This window comes from Lissotriton helveticus, chromosome 3_1 (genome assembly GCF_964261635.1).
Source record: "Lissotriton helveticus chromosome 3_1, aLisHel1.1, whole genome shotgun sequence".
Lineage (NCBI taxonomy): Eukaryota > Metazoa > Chordata > Amphibia > Caudata > Salamandridae > Lissotriton > Lissotriton helveticus.
Window position 1 is genome coordinate 736,195,465 of NC_136061.1, and position 15,144 is coordinate 736,210,608.

General features: G+C 48.9%; 1 protein-coding gene across 3 annotated transcripts in view; it reads right to left on the reverse strand.

The window, feature by feature from the left end:
- Positions 1–15,144, reverse strand: part of BMAL1 (basic helix-loop-helix ARNT like 1) — a 659,821-nt gene that overhangs the window by 279,891 nt on the left and 364,786 nt on the right. For all 3 annotated transcript variants that reach the window (XM_078680912.1, XM_078680911.1, XM_078680910.1), the window contains one exon: positions 11,959–12,116. In XM_078680912.1, coding sequence (XP_078537038.1) covers positions 11,959–12,116 — 158 coding nt within the window. The remainder of the gene's footprint in view (positions 1–11,958; positions 12,117–15,144) is intronic.

Here is a 15,144-nt window from a genome sequence, read left to right on the forward strand (position 1 = left end):
CCACTGAGCTGATCGATGGGAAGCACTTCTCATCTGTGGACCCCAACTGTGCAGCACATAACTGTAACTTGCTCAAACATGCATCCCAAAAGTCAGACAATACCACCATGGCAAACAAAGTAATGTGACCCCATTTCACCCCTTGAATCAAACTTCTCTCCCCAACTCAAGGAGACTCTGCCCATACGGACAACAACCAACAGATGTCACTGACAGTTGTGTCAAGAACCAGGCTACAGGCCATCAAAGGCTCTCTGACCTCTGAGGTTTCTCAGAGGTGGGTAGCCCCGGGTGTTAGGTTCCCTCTTTCCACTCTACCTCCCACCAGTACAGGGGTGGTAGCTCAGTTCTCAGATCTGGCAACCTCTTATCCTCCCACTGTGGACTGGTTCCACCTCCTGGCCCTCAATCTGGGTCTCTACACTCTCCCCTTGGGAGCAGTACCACCAGAAACCAGCGCTTTCAGGGTGCCTGTCTCTTCTAATTCACCTGACACTGTGGAGCTCTAAGTACAGACCAAGTTCCCATGCTTGTCCTCCAACTGGGAGCAATCCATGCACCGGGTTAGCAATGGGGCACCCTGGGCATCTGCCCATTGTAACCTTCCCTCCTGTCTTTAAAGGGACCTGGGAAACCTTCCCCCACACACACATTACACTGTGACCTGCCTGGGTCACTGTTTACGTCCCCCTCACTCTGTTAGGCAGAACCTAGACCACCCTCCTTAGGATCACTCCTCAATGCTTTCTTAAACCCTCTGGTACTACCCCAAAGGTCCGCCTCTGTTATAAGCTCACTGGGGTCAGCAGGCATGCAGTCAACCAGGTGTTGGCAATCTAATTGTACAGCCCATCACAGGTGTTTACCTCACTACCCTTCACCCAACCATCAAATGCCTTACACAAGTAATCTGCAACATCCCGCCAGGACTGGTGATACAGTTTCTGAATTTGCCTGAACCTCAACCTTTACTTTTCTCGGGTGAGTAATTTTTTCTTGACAAGGGTCTCCTTCCTTGATGGGGTCCCCTTCTCTAGAGCCAGTATCGCAACCCTCCTCTCAGTAGGTTAATGGCTCCAGAGGTGAGCTCCCCAATACTCTTCAGGGATCCTGTGCACCTCTAGAGCTACTCCATATGCTTCAAACCACCTGTCTATGTCACCCCCATCTTAAAGCCCGGAACCGTGCCCCCGAGTATGTGGTTTGCTCCTTCACCACTGGACACTGTATTTTTGCTTCCACCTGTAATGCTGGATTCAGACAGCTGTTTGGTCTTCAACTCCAGTTCCCTGAGACCACGCTCATAAGCCATTCTACTTTCCAACATGGCTCTCAGCCTCTGTGGTTAGTCTCATTTCTACTCGATCACTAAGGCTCTTCTTCGATAAAAATCTAACATATAATAATCAAAATATGCACTTTGCAAGAATAACGGTAAAGATGCAGTTCCTTGAAGCCGGTAGCTCTATCTGGTGCTACTACGGTGCTGTACACAAAAAAATTCAACAGTTTCAGTCTACAGCGTCGGTGAGGACCGGCATCTGTGTCAGAAGACTTGTAAACAGTCCGGCGGCAGCGTGGGTCATCGAGTCTGCAGTGTGAAGCAGAGTGGTGTGGCGTGCTGTGCTCTCAGGTCGTGGTGCAGGCAGCGGCTCAGTGGCAGTCGTGCAGGGGCGTCGGTGAGACCAGGAATGCGGTGTGTTGCGGAGCGGTGCTCGTCGCGGTGCTGACGGTCACAGTGCAAGCGACGGCGTAGGTCAAAAATCGACAGTCGATGGGAATAGCATCTGTTTGCCGTGGCTGTGGTGTGTGACTGGGCGGTGCTTCGTGTAGTTTACAAGGGGTGCCCCGAGACCATGGTGCAGACCACAGCATCAATGTCAGCAGGCAACATCGTCGTCTATGAGACCAGGGCGGCGGAGTGAAACAAGGCAGTGCAGAGTGTGGTGTCCACAGGTTGCGGTGCAAGCAGTGGCTCAGTGGGGGCAGTGAGAGGGTTTGGGGTTCAAAGTGTGGCGGTGCCCTCTGTGGTGCATTCAGGTCACGGAACCATGGGCGGTCTTGGTGACGGAAATCGGCTTGCGGTTTCCCTCTGTGGCAACTGAGACACGTGCTCCAAGAGGAGGTACCCGGAGTAAGGTGAAGTCTTTGCTTTGGTGTCAGATTGCATCAGTTCAGGTGAATTGCACAGAAAAGCTTTGCGGGACTTTGAGTTGTTTCTGATGTGGTTGACAGCTATGTGGCGAGGCTTTGCATCTTTTCACACCGGTTCTGATGGGGCCTTCAGCTGGGATTGGCAGAAGCCCACTTCTAAGGGCCCAGGGCTCGGGTGGCACCACTTGGAAAGGCAGGACTGACAGATGGCAGAGTCCAGGTTCTGAGTTCAAGGTTGCTGTGCGCATGTTATGTCCCCCAGGCTTCTGATCAGGAAGCCAGCCAACTAGCCCTTGGAGTCACTCTTGGGCCTTGGTTCAAATTTGCAGGTCCTGTCTGTTTCTTGAACAGGGGGAAAGCTCTACCTCAAGCCCTTGGAGAAACTCAAAGAAGTTGCAGAAAGTTCAGTACAGTTCTTTCTCTGCCCAAGACTGAAGAAGCCACAGCAGGCCAACACAGCAAAGTGGCAGCTCCTCCTCAAAGCTTCTCCAGCTCTTCTTCTTGTCAGGTTTCTGAGTCCAAAAGAGCTCTAAAGTCCTGGGGTCTGGGACCCAATATTTATACCACATTTCCCTTTGTTCTCATGTGGCAGAATCACCGTGCTTAGTCCAAACCAGTTCTGTCCTCTCTAGTCCAGCTCCTGGCAGGAGGTGAAGACAGCATTGTGTAAGGCCTATTCAGGTGCAAGGAGATCTACTCCCACTACTCTAAATGCAGCCCAGGTCTTTTCAGCCCAGCCCTGACTCATCCAGGAAGGTCAGGACACACATCAACAAACCCAATAGATGTCTACAGTAAATGCACATCCCCAGCCCCTGTCACTCCAAAGCCAGACAGTCAAACCACAGCCCAGCAGAGGCACACAGGATGGATAAGCAAGAAAATGCTTTCTTTCTAAAAGTGATTTTTCAAACACATAATTTAAAAACCATTTTTACTAAAATAAATTCTGAGGCCATGCATACTAAAGTCCATTCTCCAATCTTGTCCCCAAGGGAAGTTATATTTGTAAGATGTTACTAAGTATCTCCCATTCTATTCTATGTGACAGCCATTCCATGGTGCAAATCGAAATACACTGTATTTCACTATTAGGACATGTCACACACATCAGTACATGTTCTACCTTTTACATACATTGCACCCTGCCCATGGAGGGTATCCTGGACCTACCTGAGGGGTGCCTTACATGCAAGGAAAGGGAAGGTTTAGGGATGGGCAGGTGGGTGCACTTGCCAGATTGACATGGCAGTCACAACTGCACGCAGACACTGCCATGGCAGGTCTGAGAACCCCTTGCAGGGTTGCTTGTGTGGTTGGCATAACCAGTGCTGCAGGCCCACTAGCATCATTTGATTTACAGGCTTTGAGCACACATAGTGCACTATACTAGGGACTTAGCAGTAAACCAAATAAGCCAAACATGGAAACACCAATCGTGGGGGTCACTTCAACCTGCGCCTGAACGGGAGGGGGGCCGGCAGAGTCCCAAAGCACTTTCTCCTTTCCTTTGCTTTCCTGGAACACAGCCCCCACCAAGCGCCGTGAGGGAAACGGCAAACAGAACCAGACCACAATCCCCAGGTGCCCCGGTGGCAGAGGTGCACCTGGGACGTCACTGACTGCGCCAGGAGGCGCCTACAAACAGCGGAACACCTCCTGTCCCCGCGGGACGCGCGCGGGACCGCCGGGCTAAGCCCGGGCAAAGGGCGGGCCCTCTGTGGCCCTCAGAGGCACAAGGAGGCCGGGACGGACCACCTCCCCTTGCTCCCTAGCAAAAGAAGGTATAGTTTTTTATTTTTTTCTACCCATGGTCTTCTTGGCTTCACCATCAAAGACACTATTTTTGAACATACCTTATTATTCATGACGCATAAGGGGGCATATTGAATTCCTACATTACAGCTAGACAATGGAAAAGCTTATTCAGAGCTATGCATCACCTACCACTATTTGCGATATAGATGACCGCCGCCAACCCCTCGATACAATGCAATCCCCGTCATATACCCCTAAAAATTCGCAAATTGTGTCCTACTGGGAGGAACTAAACGCTCTGTGCGGGACTAACTTTATTCCAGTAACATCCTCTTCCCCCGAAAAAGGCCTTAGTATTAACACTCCCGCTGACAGACCTCATGAACCTTCTATACCACCTCATGAGGACAACATCCAGGCAATTGCACTGTCGCTGGGACAAAGTGCAAAAAGGAAACACGACGGGGTAAACGATTATGAAATCCAACCCGAAACACAAAAACTTTGTATTGATTCCCCATCGCCTGCCACAATCTCCATCACACCCAGGGGGGTTGCTGAAAGTTTGGAGGACAAAGTATCATCGCCTCAAATGCAATTACTACCTCAGCTTGAACTATTGTTAAGATATGTAATAGCACCCTTGTTAGAACAAATTACTGTTTTAGGGGATAGGCTGACAAGCATAGAGACAGCTATTAAAGCCAACTCTTCATCTATTATAAAGATGGCGATACCTAATTGTTCTATCCCACAAACTGTACCTGAATTGCCTATGGTAATTGACACAACAAAAACTGTTCCAATTGTAAGTCAATTTCCCATCATGCTACCTCTAACTGCTACCAAAACCGCCCGCAAATCTTTGTCTAATACGAGAAAAAATGTCCCGATTGAAAGACAGCCTCCCAAGAGTCAACCCCCACTGGTCACTAAAAATGGTCCAAAACCTGTGTTAACTAATTACTCTGCTGTTAGAGCAGAGACAAATGGAGCTGCATGTATAGACTTACCTCCGGCAGCCGCACCCTTTGTGCTTGTTCTTTCAGGTGCACCGACTCCCGCCCACAGGAAACCCGAGAGTTATCAGGATCTATTACACAAGGTCATCTTCTGGTTAGCTAAAAACAGACCCCTGCCACCCAATAAAGATGGTGGTATCCTGAGTGTTAGAAGGGTGGGTTGGCTAGGGTCATTACCTAAGGACATTCCCGGGGACTTAATTCTTGTTAAATTTAGGAATAGGAACATCGTCCCCTATTTAAGATCCTCCCAGCCTCACGAAGGTGACGGTCCCATCACGATTTGGGATTTGTATGATTTCTATCCGTGTACCCCTCACACCCCCCTACCAAGACCCACAGCAATATATAATCATTTGCTAGAAAGGGGTGGTATTAGCTCACCTGTCCCCCATAGATTTGATTTATTCTACAAATACAGCAATGTTTGAGAAGTTTTTATAAAGGGTCAAGCTTACATTTCAACCCAGCCAGTCATCCGAATGGCTATCCATAGGGCTGGCAAAATTCCTCGGGTGGGCCTGGCTAATTAGAACTAGGGACGCTTGTAGCACTTTAAACTGAATAATTAAAATTAAAATAGCTTGCCATAGTCTATCTATCTTACTTGGGACAAATGAAATGGTTGTTTTTAAATACTTGTTTTAATCCTTTTATGGACGTCTTCTTATGTACATTTAATTGAGATTTTTAAACAAATTCTTTGTTTGTTTAAAATTTGTATATGTATATTCTTGCTGTATGTCTTGTATTAGTATGCATGTCTTTTATGAAGAAAATTCAAAATAAAGACGTTAAAAAAAACTGAAACTGGAAACACCAATCCATAAACATAATTTACTATAGAAGCACTTGCACTTTAACACTGATCAGCAGTGAGAAAATCCGCAGACACACTAAACCAACAAAAACAGAGTAAAAATCAGGAGGTCAGAAAGCAAAGAGACTGGGGAAACACGCCAAAAGATGCAATCGTCGGTTCCATTCCAGCAATTAGGATGCAACCAAATCCTATACTTTGTTATGGGAGCATTCACTCCGAATCTCTGATTGATCTCCCCACCAAATCTTCGGCCGCGTATGAGTGCTCACATCTGCCACACTCCTTAGGAAGCTGACTGCACACCATATGAGGACGCCTGCAGCCTAGCGAGTTTTTCCGTCAGGCGTGTCATGGTGAGGAATTAGTTTACGTGAGAATTGGCTGTGAGTCCCATTTTGCTAGTGATGCCAAACTTGCTCACACCTCGCGTGTCACGGTGTAACGGACACCCCTGGGAGAATTGATTGCCAGTTTTGCTGGCTGTACACTGCACTCTTTCTCCTATGATTCTGTGGCAATGTTATTTTGGTATTATCTGAATTATGTGGGCGCATATATCGTTCATTTACCATGCACACTTTGTAGTAATATTTACTTTGGAATTTGGCGTGTCACGGTGATACGCACACCTTATTCTCGATACCAGATTATACCTTACATTTCAATGCCAGTGACACGCACACTAGAGAGTACCAATCCTTTGAGGAATCATGCGTGTCACGGTGATATGCACACCGTAGCCTTTCTTTCTGTCTATTTTGGGCATTTTAACGCAAATCCATAGGGTGTACCTTAACCCTTATTATTTATAATTAAGTATTTTCCTGTACTCAGTCTCCTTTGGCATTTTACATTGTTAGAGTTCAGCTATGTGTGCCCACATTTTTACGCTAACCCCTCCCTTGCCATTCTTACATGGTCCTGGGGAACCATAAATGAAGTGGCCCGAGTGGAAATACTATTTTATGAACTATTTATCAGCAATTGAAGAGGAGGGTTAGAAAAAATGTACTTCCTCATATAAAAAGAAAATTTTACTACATAGTCTAGGTCCCGAAGGTATACGCGTCTACCTCCAAATGGAAAAGAAGGTCAGATCTGCAGTGGAAGGGGATGTTTTTGCGAATGCACTGGATGATTTGAATCACTACTACTTACCCATTGTTTGTGTAGCCATCGACAGGTTAAATGTTTTCCAGAGGTAGAAAGAAAAGTCTGAGCTGATTGAAGACTATGGGCATCATTAGGATGGCAGGCGGACTTTGTCCGGCCGCATCCTCACGGTGAAAGGGACCGCCGCCATAAGGGCGGGGGTCCCATGGGGGCAATTAGGATGCGCCCAGCACCGCCCGCCGCAATGCTAAAAATACATGTTGTGCTTTTCAAAGTACAACGTGGCAGGCACCACGCGGTGCCTGCCACGTTGTACTTTGAAAGGCAGGGGGAACCATAGGTACCCCCATGTGCACCCCCCACCTCCCCGGGCAGACTCTGCATGCCTGCCGCCACGGAAAGGCATTCACAAATGCACATTGTAATATGGCTGGCGGTGTCTGAAAGACACCGCCACCATATGGAACCCTTTTCCGCCCGGTCGACATGTCGACTGGGCGGAAAAGCGGCGGATGGTCTTTCCATCTGCCGCGGACCCCCCAGCCATAATAATATGGCGGGGGGTCTCTTCTACAGTGATGGCAGCCGGATTGCCTGGTGGAGAAGTGTGGCTCACTGGTTAGAGGCGGCAGACCCTGAAGCAGAGGTCAGACCCGGGACCAGGGTTCAATTCCCGACGCGGCAGGGTCTTGAGCCCAAATATCCACGGACTCGATAATTCTCGTTTCGGTGCCTACTCGAGTCACAGGTTCACACTCTGCAGCTCTGGGCATTAGCTTGCTTAATCTCCACTACGGCCCCCCCGCGGCGGGATGCCTGGCTTTCACCTTGGGGATGCCCAGTACGGGTATCTCACAGGGAAAAACCAGGACGGGTTCCCAAGGCAAGCGCCGAGATGCCTACGGGTAATCGAGCGCTATATAAGAACGCTTAATAATAATAATAATAATAATAATTGCCCCGCCGGGCGGGCGGTGACTACCACCGGCCCGGCGAGGGCAATCTGCCTGCATCCTAATGGGGCCCCATGTGTCTGCTTTGAAAAAGTTAGCGATTTCATGTAAATTTGGTAATATACATGATTAACTAATTAGAGACCAGGTCATCATGCACACTAATGACACCAATGTACAGGAAAGACTTTGGGTGAGTGGGGACTCATCACTCAAGGACGTTATAGCGATAGTTAAAAAGAGTGAAATATCTAAAAGGTGTGGTAAGGCAGCTCAGGAGGGTACAGTGGTTTGCAAAGTTTCTAAAGCCAAGAGTTTTGACACAAAAAAAGAAGCTTGCAGTTAATTGGAAAAGCAGAAATCTTAGTTGCTATAGGTGTAGTAGCAGAGAGCACCTTGCCAGTGATAAGAACTGCCCTGCAGTTAAAGCGAAATGTTTATTTTGTGGTGTTATGGGCCACTATGCTAAGGTGTGTAGGAAGAAGAATATAAGTATGCAAAGGGTAAAACTAGTGGATAACAAGTCATACTCTGAATTGCCTGATGTAGGCCAAGTTAAAGAAGATGATGGTGTACTATGCATTGAGTGTCCTGTTCTAAACGTATGCAATGCAACTAGGAACAAATCATTGTGCATTGGAGGGGTAACAATAAGCGTTACTGCAGACTCTGGTTCACCATTTACTATAGTGAACAAAGCAGTATGGGATAGTAAATGTGTGAGGGTAGTAAATAAGCATCTAATTGAATCTGATATTCATCCTGTCACCTTCACTGGTGAGAAAATACCTATGTGTGGATATTGTGTATTACCCTTTAATTTTAAGAGTAGAATGACAATGGCCCAACTGTACGTGTCTGAGGTAGGACCTGCGATATTGGGGAGGGTAGGTCAAAAAGCCTTGGATATTACTCTAAACCCCAACAGCGTGGAGCAGGTGAAGGGTGCAAATGACACTGAGTGGGATTTGAAGAACGTGCTAAAAAACAAATACCCAGAAGTGTTTTCAGGAAAGATAGCAACTCTTACCAACTTTGTCCATTGGATTGTCTTAAAGAAGGCTGCTGTACCTGTGTCACATAAAGTAAGGAATATCCCCTTCAGTGTTAGGGATGACATTATTAAAGAGTTGAAAGGCTTAGAGAGCAATGGTATCATAGAGACAGTGGAATGTGTTGCGTGGATGGCTCCACTGGTGGTGGCCAGGAAAAGTAATGGCAAACTGAGGTAATGCATAGATTTGAGAGACCTCAACAAAAATATAGTTGTGAACTGACCTGTCACCAACTTACCACCAGGTGACTCTATACCCTGACAGCAGGGATCTAACTGCATTCATAACGCCTGTAGGATGTTTAGGTTTATCCGCATGCCATTCGGACTAGCCACGGCTGCTGCATTCTTTCCAAGTATCATGCATAGACTTTTCAAGGATCTTCCTGGCATAGCCTACTTTCAAGATGACTTGTTGGATAAGGGCAAGAACAACGAGGACACTGAGAGCAGACTTCACGATGTGTTAGATAATTTGAAGGCTTGTGGTTTAAATGCTGAAATTAATAAGTGTGAGTTTGGTAAAAAATCTGTAACTTACTTAGGACATGAATTAGGTGGTAGTGGCATCACCCCTAAAAAAAGAAATCCTTGAATCTATTAAGAATGCCCCAGCTCCTATGTGCAAGGATGAGGTTAGGTCATTTTTGGGCTTGGCAAAATTTTATGCTAAATTTGTTGAAGGATTTTCAGAGAAAAACTCACCAATTGAGACAACTGTTACGTACTAGGCAGAGTTTGTAGGGAACGAGGAGTGTCAAAGGCAATTTGAACCGAGTAAACTTAGCATATGTGGTGCTTTACCACTTCAAGGATTTGACCATTGAGCTAAGACGTTGATTACCACGGACGCCAGCGGTAAGGGACTTGGTGCGGTCCTCTCCCACATTTCAAGTGATGGAGTGGAGGGCATCATTTTGTTTGCTTCCAGGTCCCTAACCCCTCCTGAGGAAAAATATTCTGTGATAGAACGGGAGATGTTAGCATGTGTATGGGCCACATCTGAGTTCAGACAGTTTGTGTGGGGTAAGGAGTTCACGATACGTACTGACCATAAGCCACTAGTGAAGGTGTTAACAGCTGAAGGGTCTAGCATCGCTACTCCCCGCATTGAAAGAATGTCACTCCACTTACTGGACTAAGCGTACAATGTTGAGTACATCCCTGGAAAGAAAAATAGGGTGGCTGACTAGCTCAGTAGGTCACCCTTACAAAGTGATGGTGAGATGTATGTGAATGGGAGGACAAAAGTGTAGCAAGTGATGAACATGATATGGGGAGCATTACAGTGGCAGATTGAGAAACTGGTTACTGGGAAGACAGTACTTTGTTTAAGGTTATGGATTACACATTGCAAGGTTGGCCTGACAAGAAGACTATTGAGAATGAATGCAAGAATGATTGGGAGCTTAGAGATGAAATGTCTGTCTCGAGTTCCGGATTCCTCCAAAGGAATAACAGGATCATTCCTCCATTGTGCTTACGGAAGAGAATTATAGAACTTACACATGAGGGACATCAAGGTATTGTTAAGTCTAAACATAGACTTATAGGTTCGTATTAGTGGTCCGGTATGGACATGGCCATGCGAACATTGCAGCAATTCTGATTAATCCCTGGTCTTGTTAAGGCCGCCCTTGAGTAACAGAACTTTACCTTCGGGTCCGTGGGAGGATTTGGCCATTGATATCTTGGGACCTGTGTTAGATGGTATGGGGGGACCTAAAATCATCTTAGTGTTATTTGACATGTATTAAAAATGGATGAATTGAAGATCTGTGAATCTTCTGATACTAGTAATATATTGCTGAATTTCTTGAAACTGTATTGAGAGAAGGCATCCCCAAAACTCTCTTGAGCAATAATGGACCACAATTTGTGCCGGAAACATTTACTTGTTTCCTTAAAAGGAATGGCATCAAAGGAATGAAGACACCTGTGTATCACCCTGCTTGTAATGGAGCGGTTTAGAGGTTTAACAGGGTCATTATGGGCAGTATCCAAGCTGCCATTTGCGCCGGTATAAAGTGGGAGCAAGAACTCTATAAATTGGTATGGGCATATCACATCACTCCTACTGTAACAGGGTACTGCCCTTTCAAGACTGACTGGTAGGGATCCCTTCACTGGGGACACTTCGACATGGATGTCTCAAGAATTGCAATGCAAATGGTACATAGAAATTGTCAATACGAATCTAGAAAATGCCCACAAGATGTACAGGGAATAGTTTGACAAACAGAGGAGCACCAAAGTAGTAACCTTGAGTGTAGGAGTGTGGGTGTGAGTCAAGTCTAGTAGGTTGGTGAGGAAAGGAAGCAGCCAACACAAGAGAGTAAGGAACGTCTTTGCATGTTTTGCTGAATTAGATGATGTCAAGGTTTCGCATTTCAGCAAGTTAGCCAAATGCAACAAAATCTTGTCATGGAAGAGGGGCTGTGGTCGCTCTTCAGGTTCATGGATTTCGGATGAAAATGTTGGTGAAGATGTAAGTACGGAGACCAATTCCAACTTGGAGTGTTGGGAGGGCAGAGCCTTGGTGCAAGTTGATGATACACTCCTGGATGGGGTACTAGGAGAGAGTGTGTCCAGTGGTGAGTGTGTGCCACCTTTGCCGCTGGGTACACAGAAAGCTTCAGTAACGGAATGTGGCGTCAAAGGCACAAGTCTGAGAAGACAGATCAAAGTGCCTATCAAGTACAATGTTATATTGTCGATAAATGTTTACATTCTTGTACCTGAAAATGTTATCTTGCTTTCTAGTCTTTTGTTTTTTTTGTTTTATTTTGTATTGCACCTACTTAAATATTGGTTAGTACAGTATCTTTTCTGTTTTATTCAAGTTCCTTTGTATAAAAATGGGAGATGTGTTGTGCTGGCATTCTTCCCGTCGCGCGAGGTTGCTACTGAGCGCATGGGGAGAATGCCAAGACTTTAACGTTTAGTGGGTGAACCCTTGACATTTACAGTTGGTTCTTCGGCTTGACTAGCCTTGCTCCTGCCGCTCTCCCTCTGGGGAAAAAAAAAACTTGGATTGCACAGTTCTTGGAGTTGTTTCTCTCTACAGCTATTAAGACCTACCTCGTAATGTCTTCATGTGCTGAACAGCCATTCGCAGGACTGTCAGTTTATCAAGCTTTCTGGACATTGCATTGCACGTTGGTACTAAAGACGCTAATTCGTCAATGAAGCTGTTCATCTTGTCTCTTCTCCTTTTTTCAATCTGACTGTGTGCTTCCCTAGATGAAACAGAAAGCAGAAACATACATTAACCTTTGGTATATTAACTCAACCTTGAATACACAGAGTAACTGGGAACAACAAACCTACACAGACTGTTCATACATGTCAAGAATAAACCCACTAAGGCTGTCTACACTGGTTTAATCATTTGAAAACATTTCCAACCTGAACACTGGAAATACAGCCCAGGCAATGGCACTTTTTATATTTTGGGGTGGGTCATTTATCACCACTATGGGAAACTATCAGGACTAGAGTACAAAGGAACCAAGGGGCAGGGAGTATCTGGATGCATCACATATGCTTGTTTTGCAAAAGGAGGGCTCCACATGCCTCATTGCTGTGCTGGAGCGACCGCTGAGCCTGCTCCAGGCGAGGTCGCCCCCACACACCGCTGCTCCTGCCCGCTGACTGCCTGTGCTCTGCTCTGCTGCCTTAGTTCTGGGCCCTGCCTTGCATTGTGCTGCCTTCGTTTTTCTCCTTTCCCGTGTACTGTTGCCTCCTTTTCCCCCCATCTGCTGCCTTCATTTTTTCCTTTTCCTGTGTACTGTTGCCTCCTTTTCCCCCCATCTGCTTCCTTCCCCCTGCCTTGTGTGCTGTTCCTTCTTTCAGCCGCTCTCCCCCGGACGACCCAGCCGCCGCTGAGCCGCCCTCGGACCTCCTTCCCGCTGCAGACTTCCGGCGACTCCGCCCCCCTCCTGCCCATTGGCCGCCCCGCTCCCGCCACCCAGCTGAGCCGCCCTCCCGGCCCCTTACTTATGACGCCCCCTGAGCGACCGCGCAGCGGACGCGCGCAGCGGGAGCACCGATTGAGCGCCGAAGGTGCGCCAAAGGTAAGCCCGTCTGCGCCCGTCCGCGCCTGCACCGCGCCCAGCGCCAGACCCCCTGGCCCCCGCAGACGCCAGCCCACCCGCCTGACCTACGACGCTACCGACCTCAACGCACTCAACGCCGGCCGGATTCCCGGATGCTACCGAGCCACCCCGAGAAGCACTCACGGACCCTTCAGCTGCCACTCCTGCAAGTTCTCCTGCATCCGGACCTGCACTGCACCCGCACCCACCAAGCCGAGCACCTGCAGCAACCACCTGAAGTGCATCCTGCTCAACACCCGCTCCATCCACAGACACGCCGTGGCTCTCTGGAACCTGCTCGACACAACAGCTCCTGACGTCGCCTTCCTCACGGAAACCTGGATGAACGCCTCCTCAGCGCCCGACATCGCCATCGCCATCCCGGATGGATACAAGATCATCCGGAAAGATTGCGCAAATCAGACCGGAGGAGGCATCGCCATCGTCCACAAGAGCACTATCCGCATCTCGACCAAAACCAATGACACCATCACAGCCGCCGAACACCTGCACTTCCAGATCCACACCGACCCCAAGAAAACCCTCAGAGGCACCCTCATCTACAGACCCCCGGGACCACGCACACAATTCCCGAAGACATCGCCGACTTCATCAGCCCGCACGCCCTCCCCTCCACTGACTACATCCTCCTCGGGGACCTCAACTTCCACCTGGAGAACAACAACGACCGCAACACAACCACCCTGCTGGACAACCTCGCCAACCTCGGTCTCAAGCAGCTGGTGACCACCCCCACCCACTTCGCCGGACACACACTTGACCCAGTCTTCTCCTCCAGCAAGGACATCGCCTCCAGCCACGCCACCGGACTCCACTGGACGGACCACAGCTGCGTCCACTTCAGCTTCAGAAAGAACACGATCCACCACCACCAGCAACAGGTTGCACGCAGAAGCTGGACCAAGATCACAGCCGACCAGCTCGCCGCATCCCTGAGCCAGGACCCCCCCGCCAGCTCAGCGAACCCCAGCCACGCCGCCAACAACCTCACGAAGTGGATCAGCAACTGTGCAGACGACCTCGCCCCTTTAAGGACCCCGCACAGCAGACCCGGAAGTAAGAAAGCACCATGGTTCACCGACGAACTCAAGAGCTCCAAGAAGAACTGCCGCGCCCTCGAGAGAGACTGGCGCAGAGACCCAACACCAGACAACATGAACACCCTCAAGCTCGCCACTCGAAAACACCACCAACTGATCCACACCACCAAGAAAACCGCATTCACGGAACGACTGGACAACAACGCACACAACAGCAAGGAACTCTTCAACATCGTCAAAGAGCTTTCCAGCCCCAAAGCCGGAAGCAACGACATCACCCCATCACAAGACCTCTGCAACTCCCTCGCCTCCTACTTCCACAACAAGATCGCAGACATACACAACAGCTTCACCACGCAGGCAACGCACCCCACGACCGCACCTGCACCCCCCACCACCACCCTCCGCGCCTGGACCCCGATCAACACCGAAGAAACCCGACGTACGATGAACTCCATCCACTCCGGATCTCCAACCGACCCCTGCCCGCACCACGTCTTCAACAAGGCCGACGCTGTCATCGCACCCCACCTGCGGGACATCATCAACACCTCCTTTGATACCGCTACCTTCCCGGAGAGCTGGAAGCACGCCGAACTCAGCGCTCTACTGAAGAAACCATCAGCGGACCCCACCGAACTAAAAAACTACCGCCCCCATCTCGCTCCTCCAGTTTCCAGCCAAAGTCATCGAGAAGACCGTCAACAAGCAGCTGGCCGCCTTCCTCGAGACGAATGGATCCCTCGACCACTCGCAGTCTGGCTTCCGGGCCAACCACAGCACCGAGACCGCCCTCATCGCAGCCACTGATGACATCCGAGCCCTGCTCGACAACGGGGAAACAGCGGCCCTCATCCTCTTGGACCTCTCCGCGGCATTCGACACTGTCTGCCACCGCACCCTAGTGCAGCGCCTCAGCAACGTCGGAATCCAAGAGAAGGCTCTAGAATGGATCATCTCCTTCCTCGCCGGAAGGACACAGAGAGTCCGCCTCCCTCCGTTCAGATCAGAAGCCACCGAAGTCATCTGCGGCATTCCTCAAGGCTCCTCGCTCAGCCCCACCCTCTTCAATGTCTACATGAGCCCCCTTGCGGCCATCGCACGCCAAC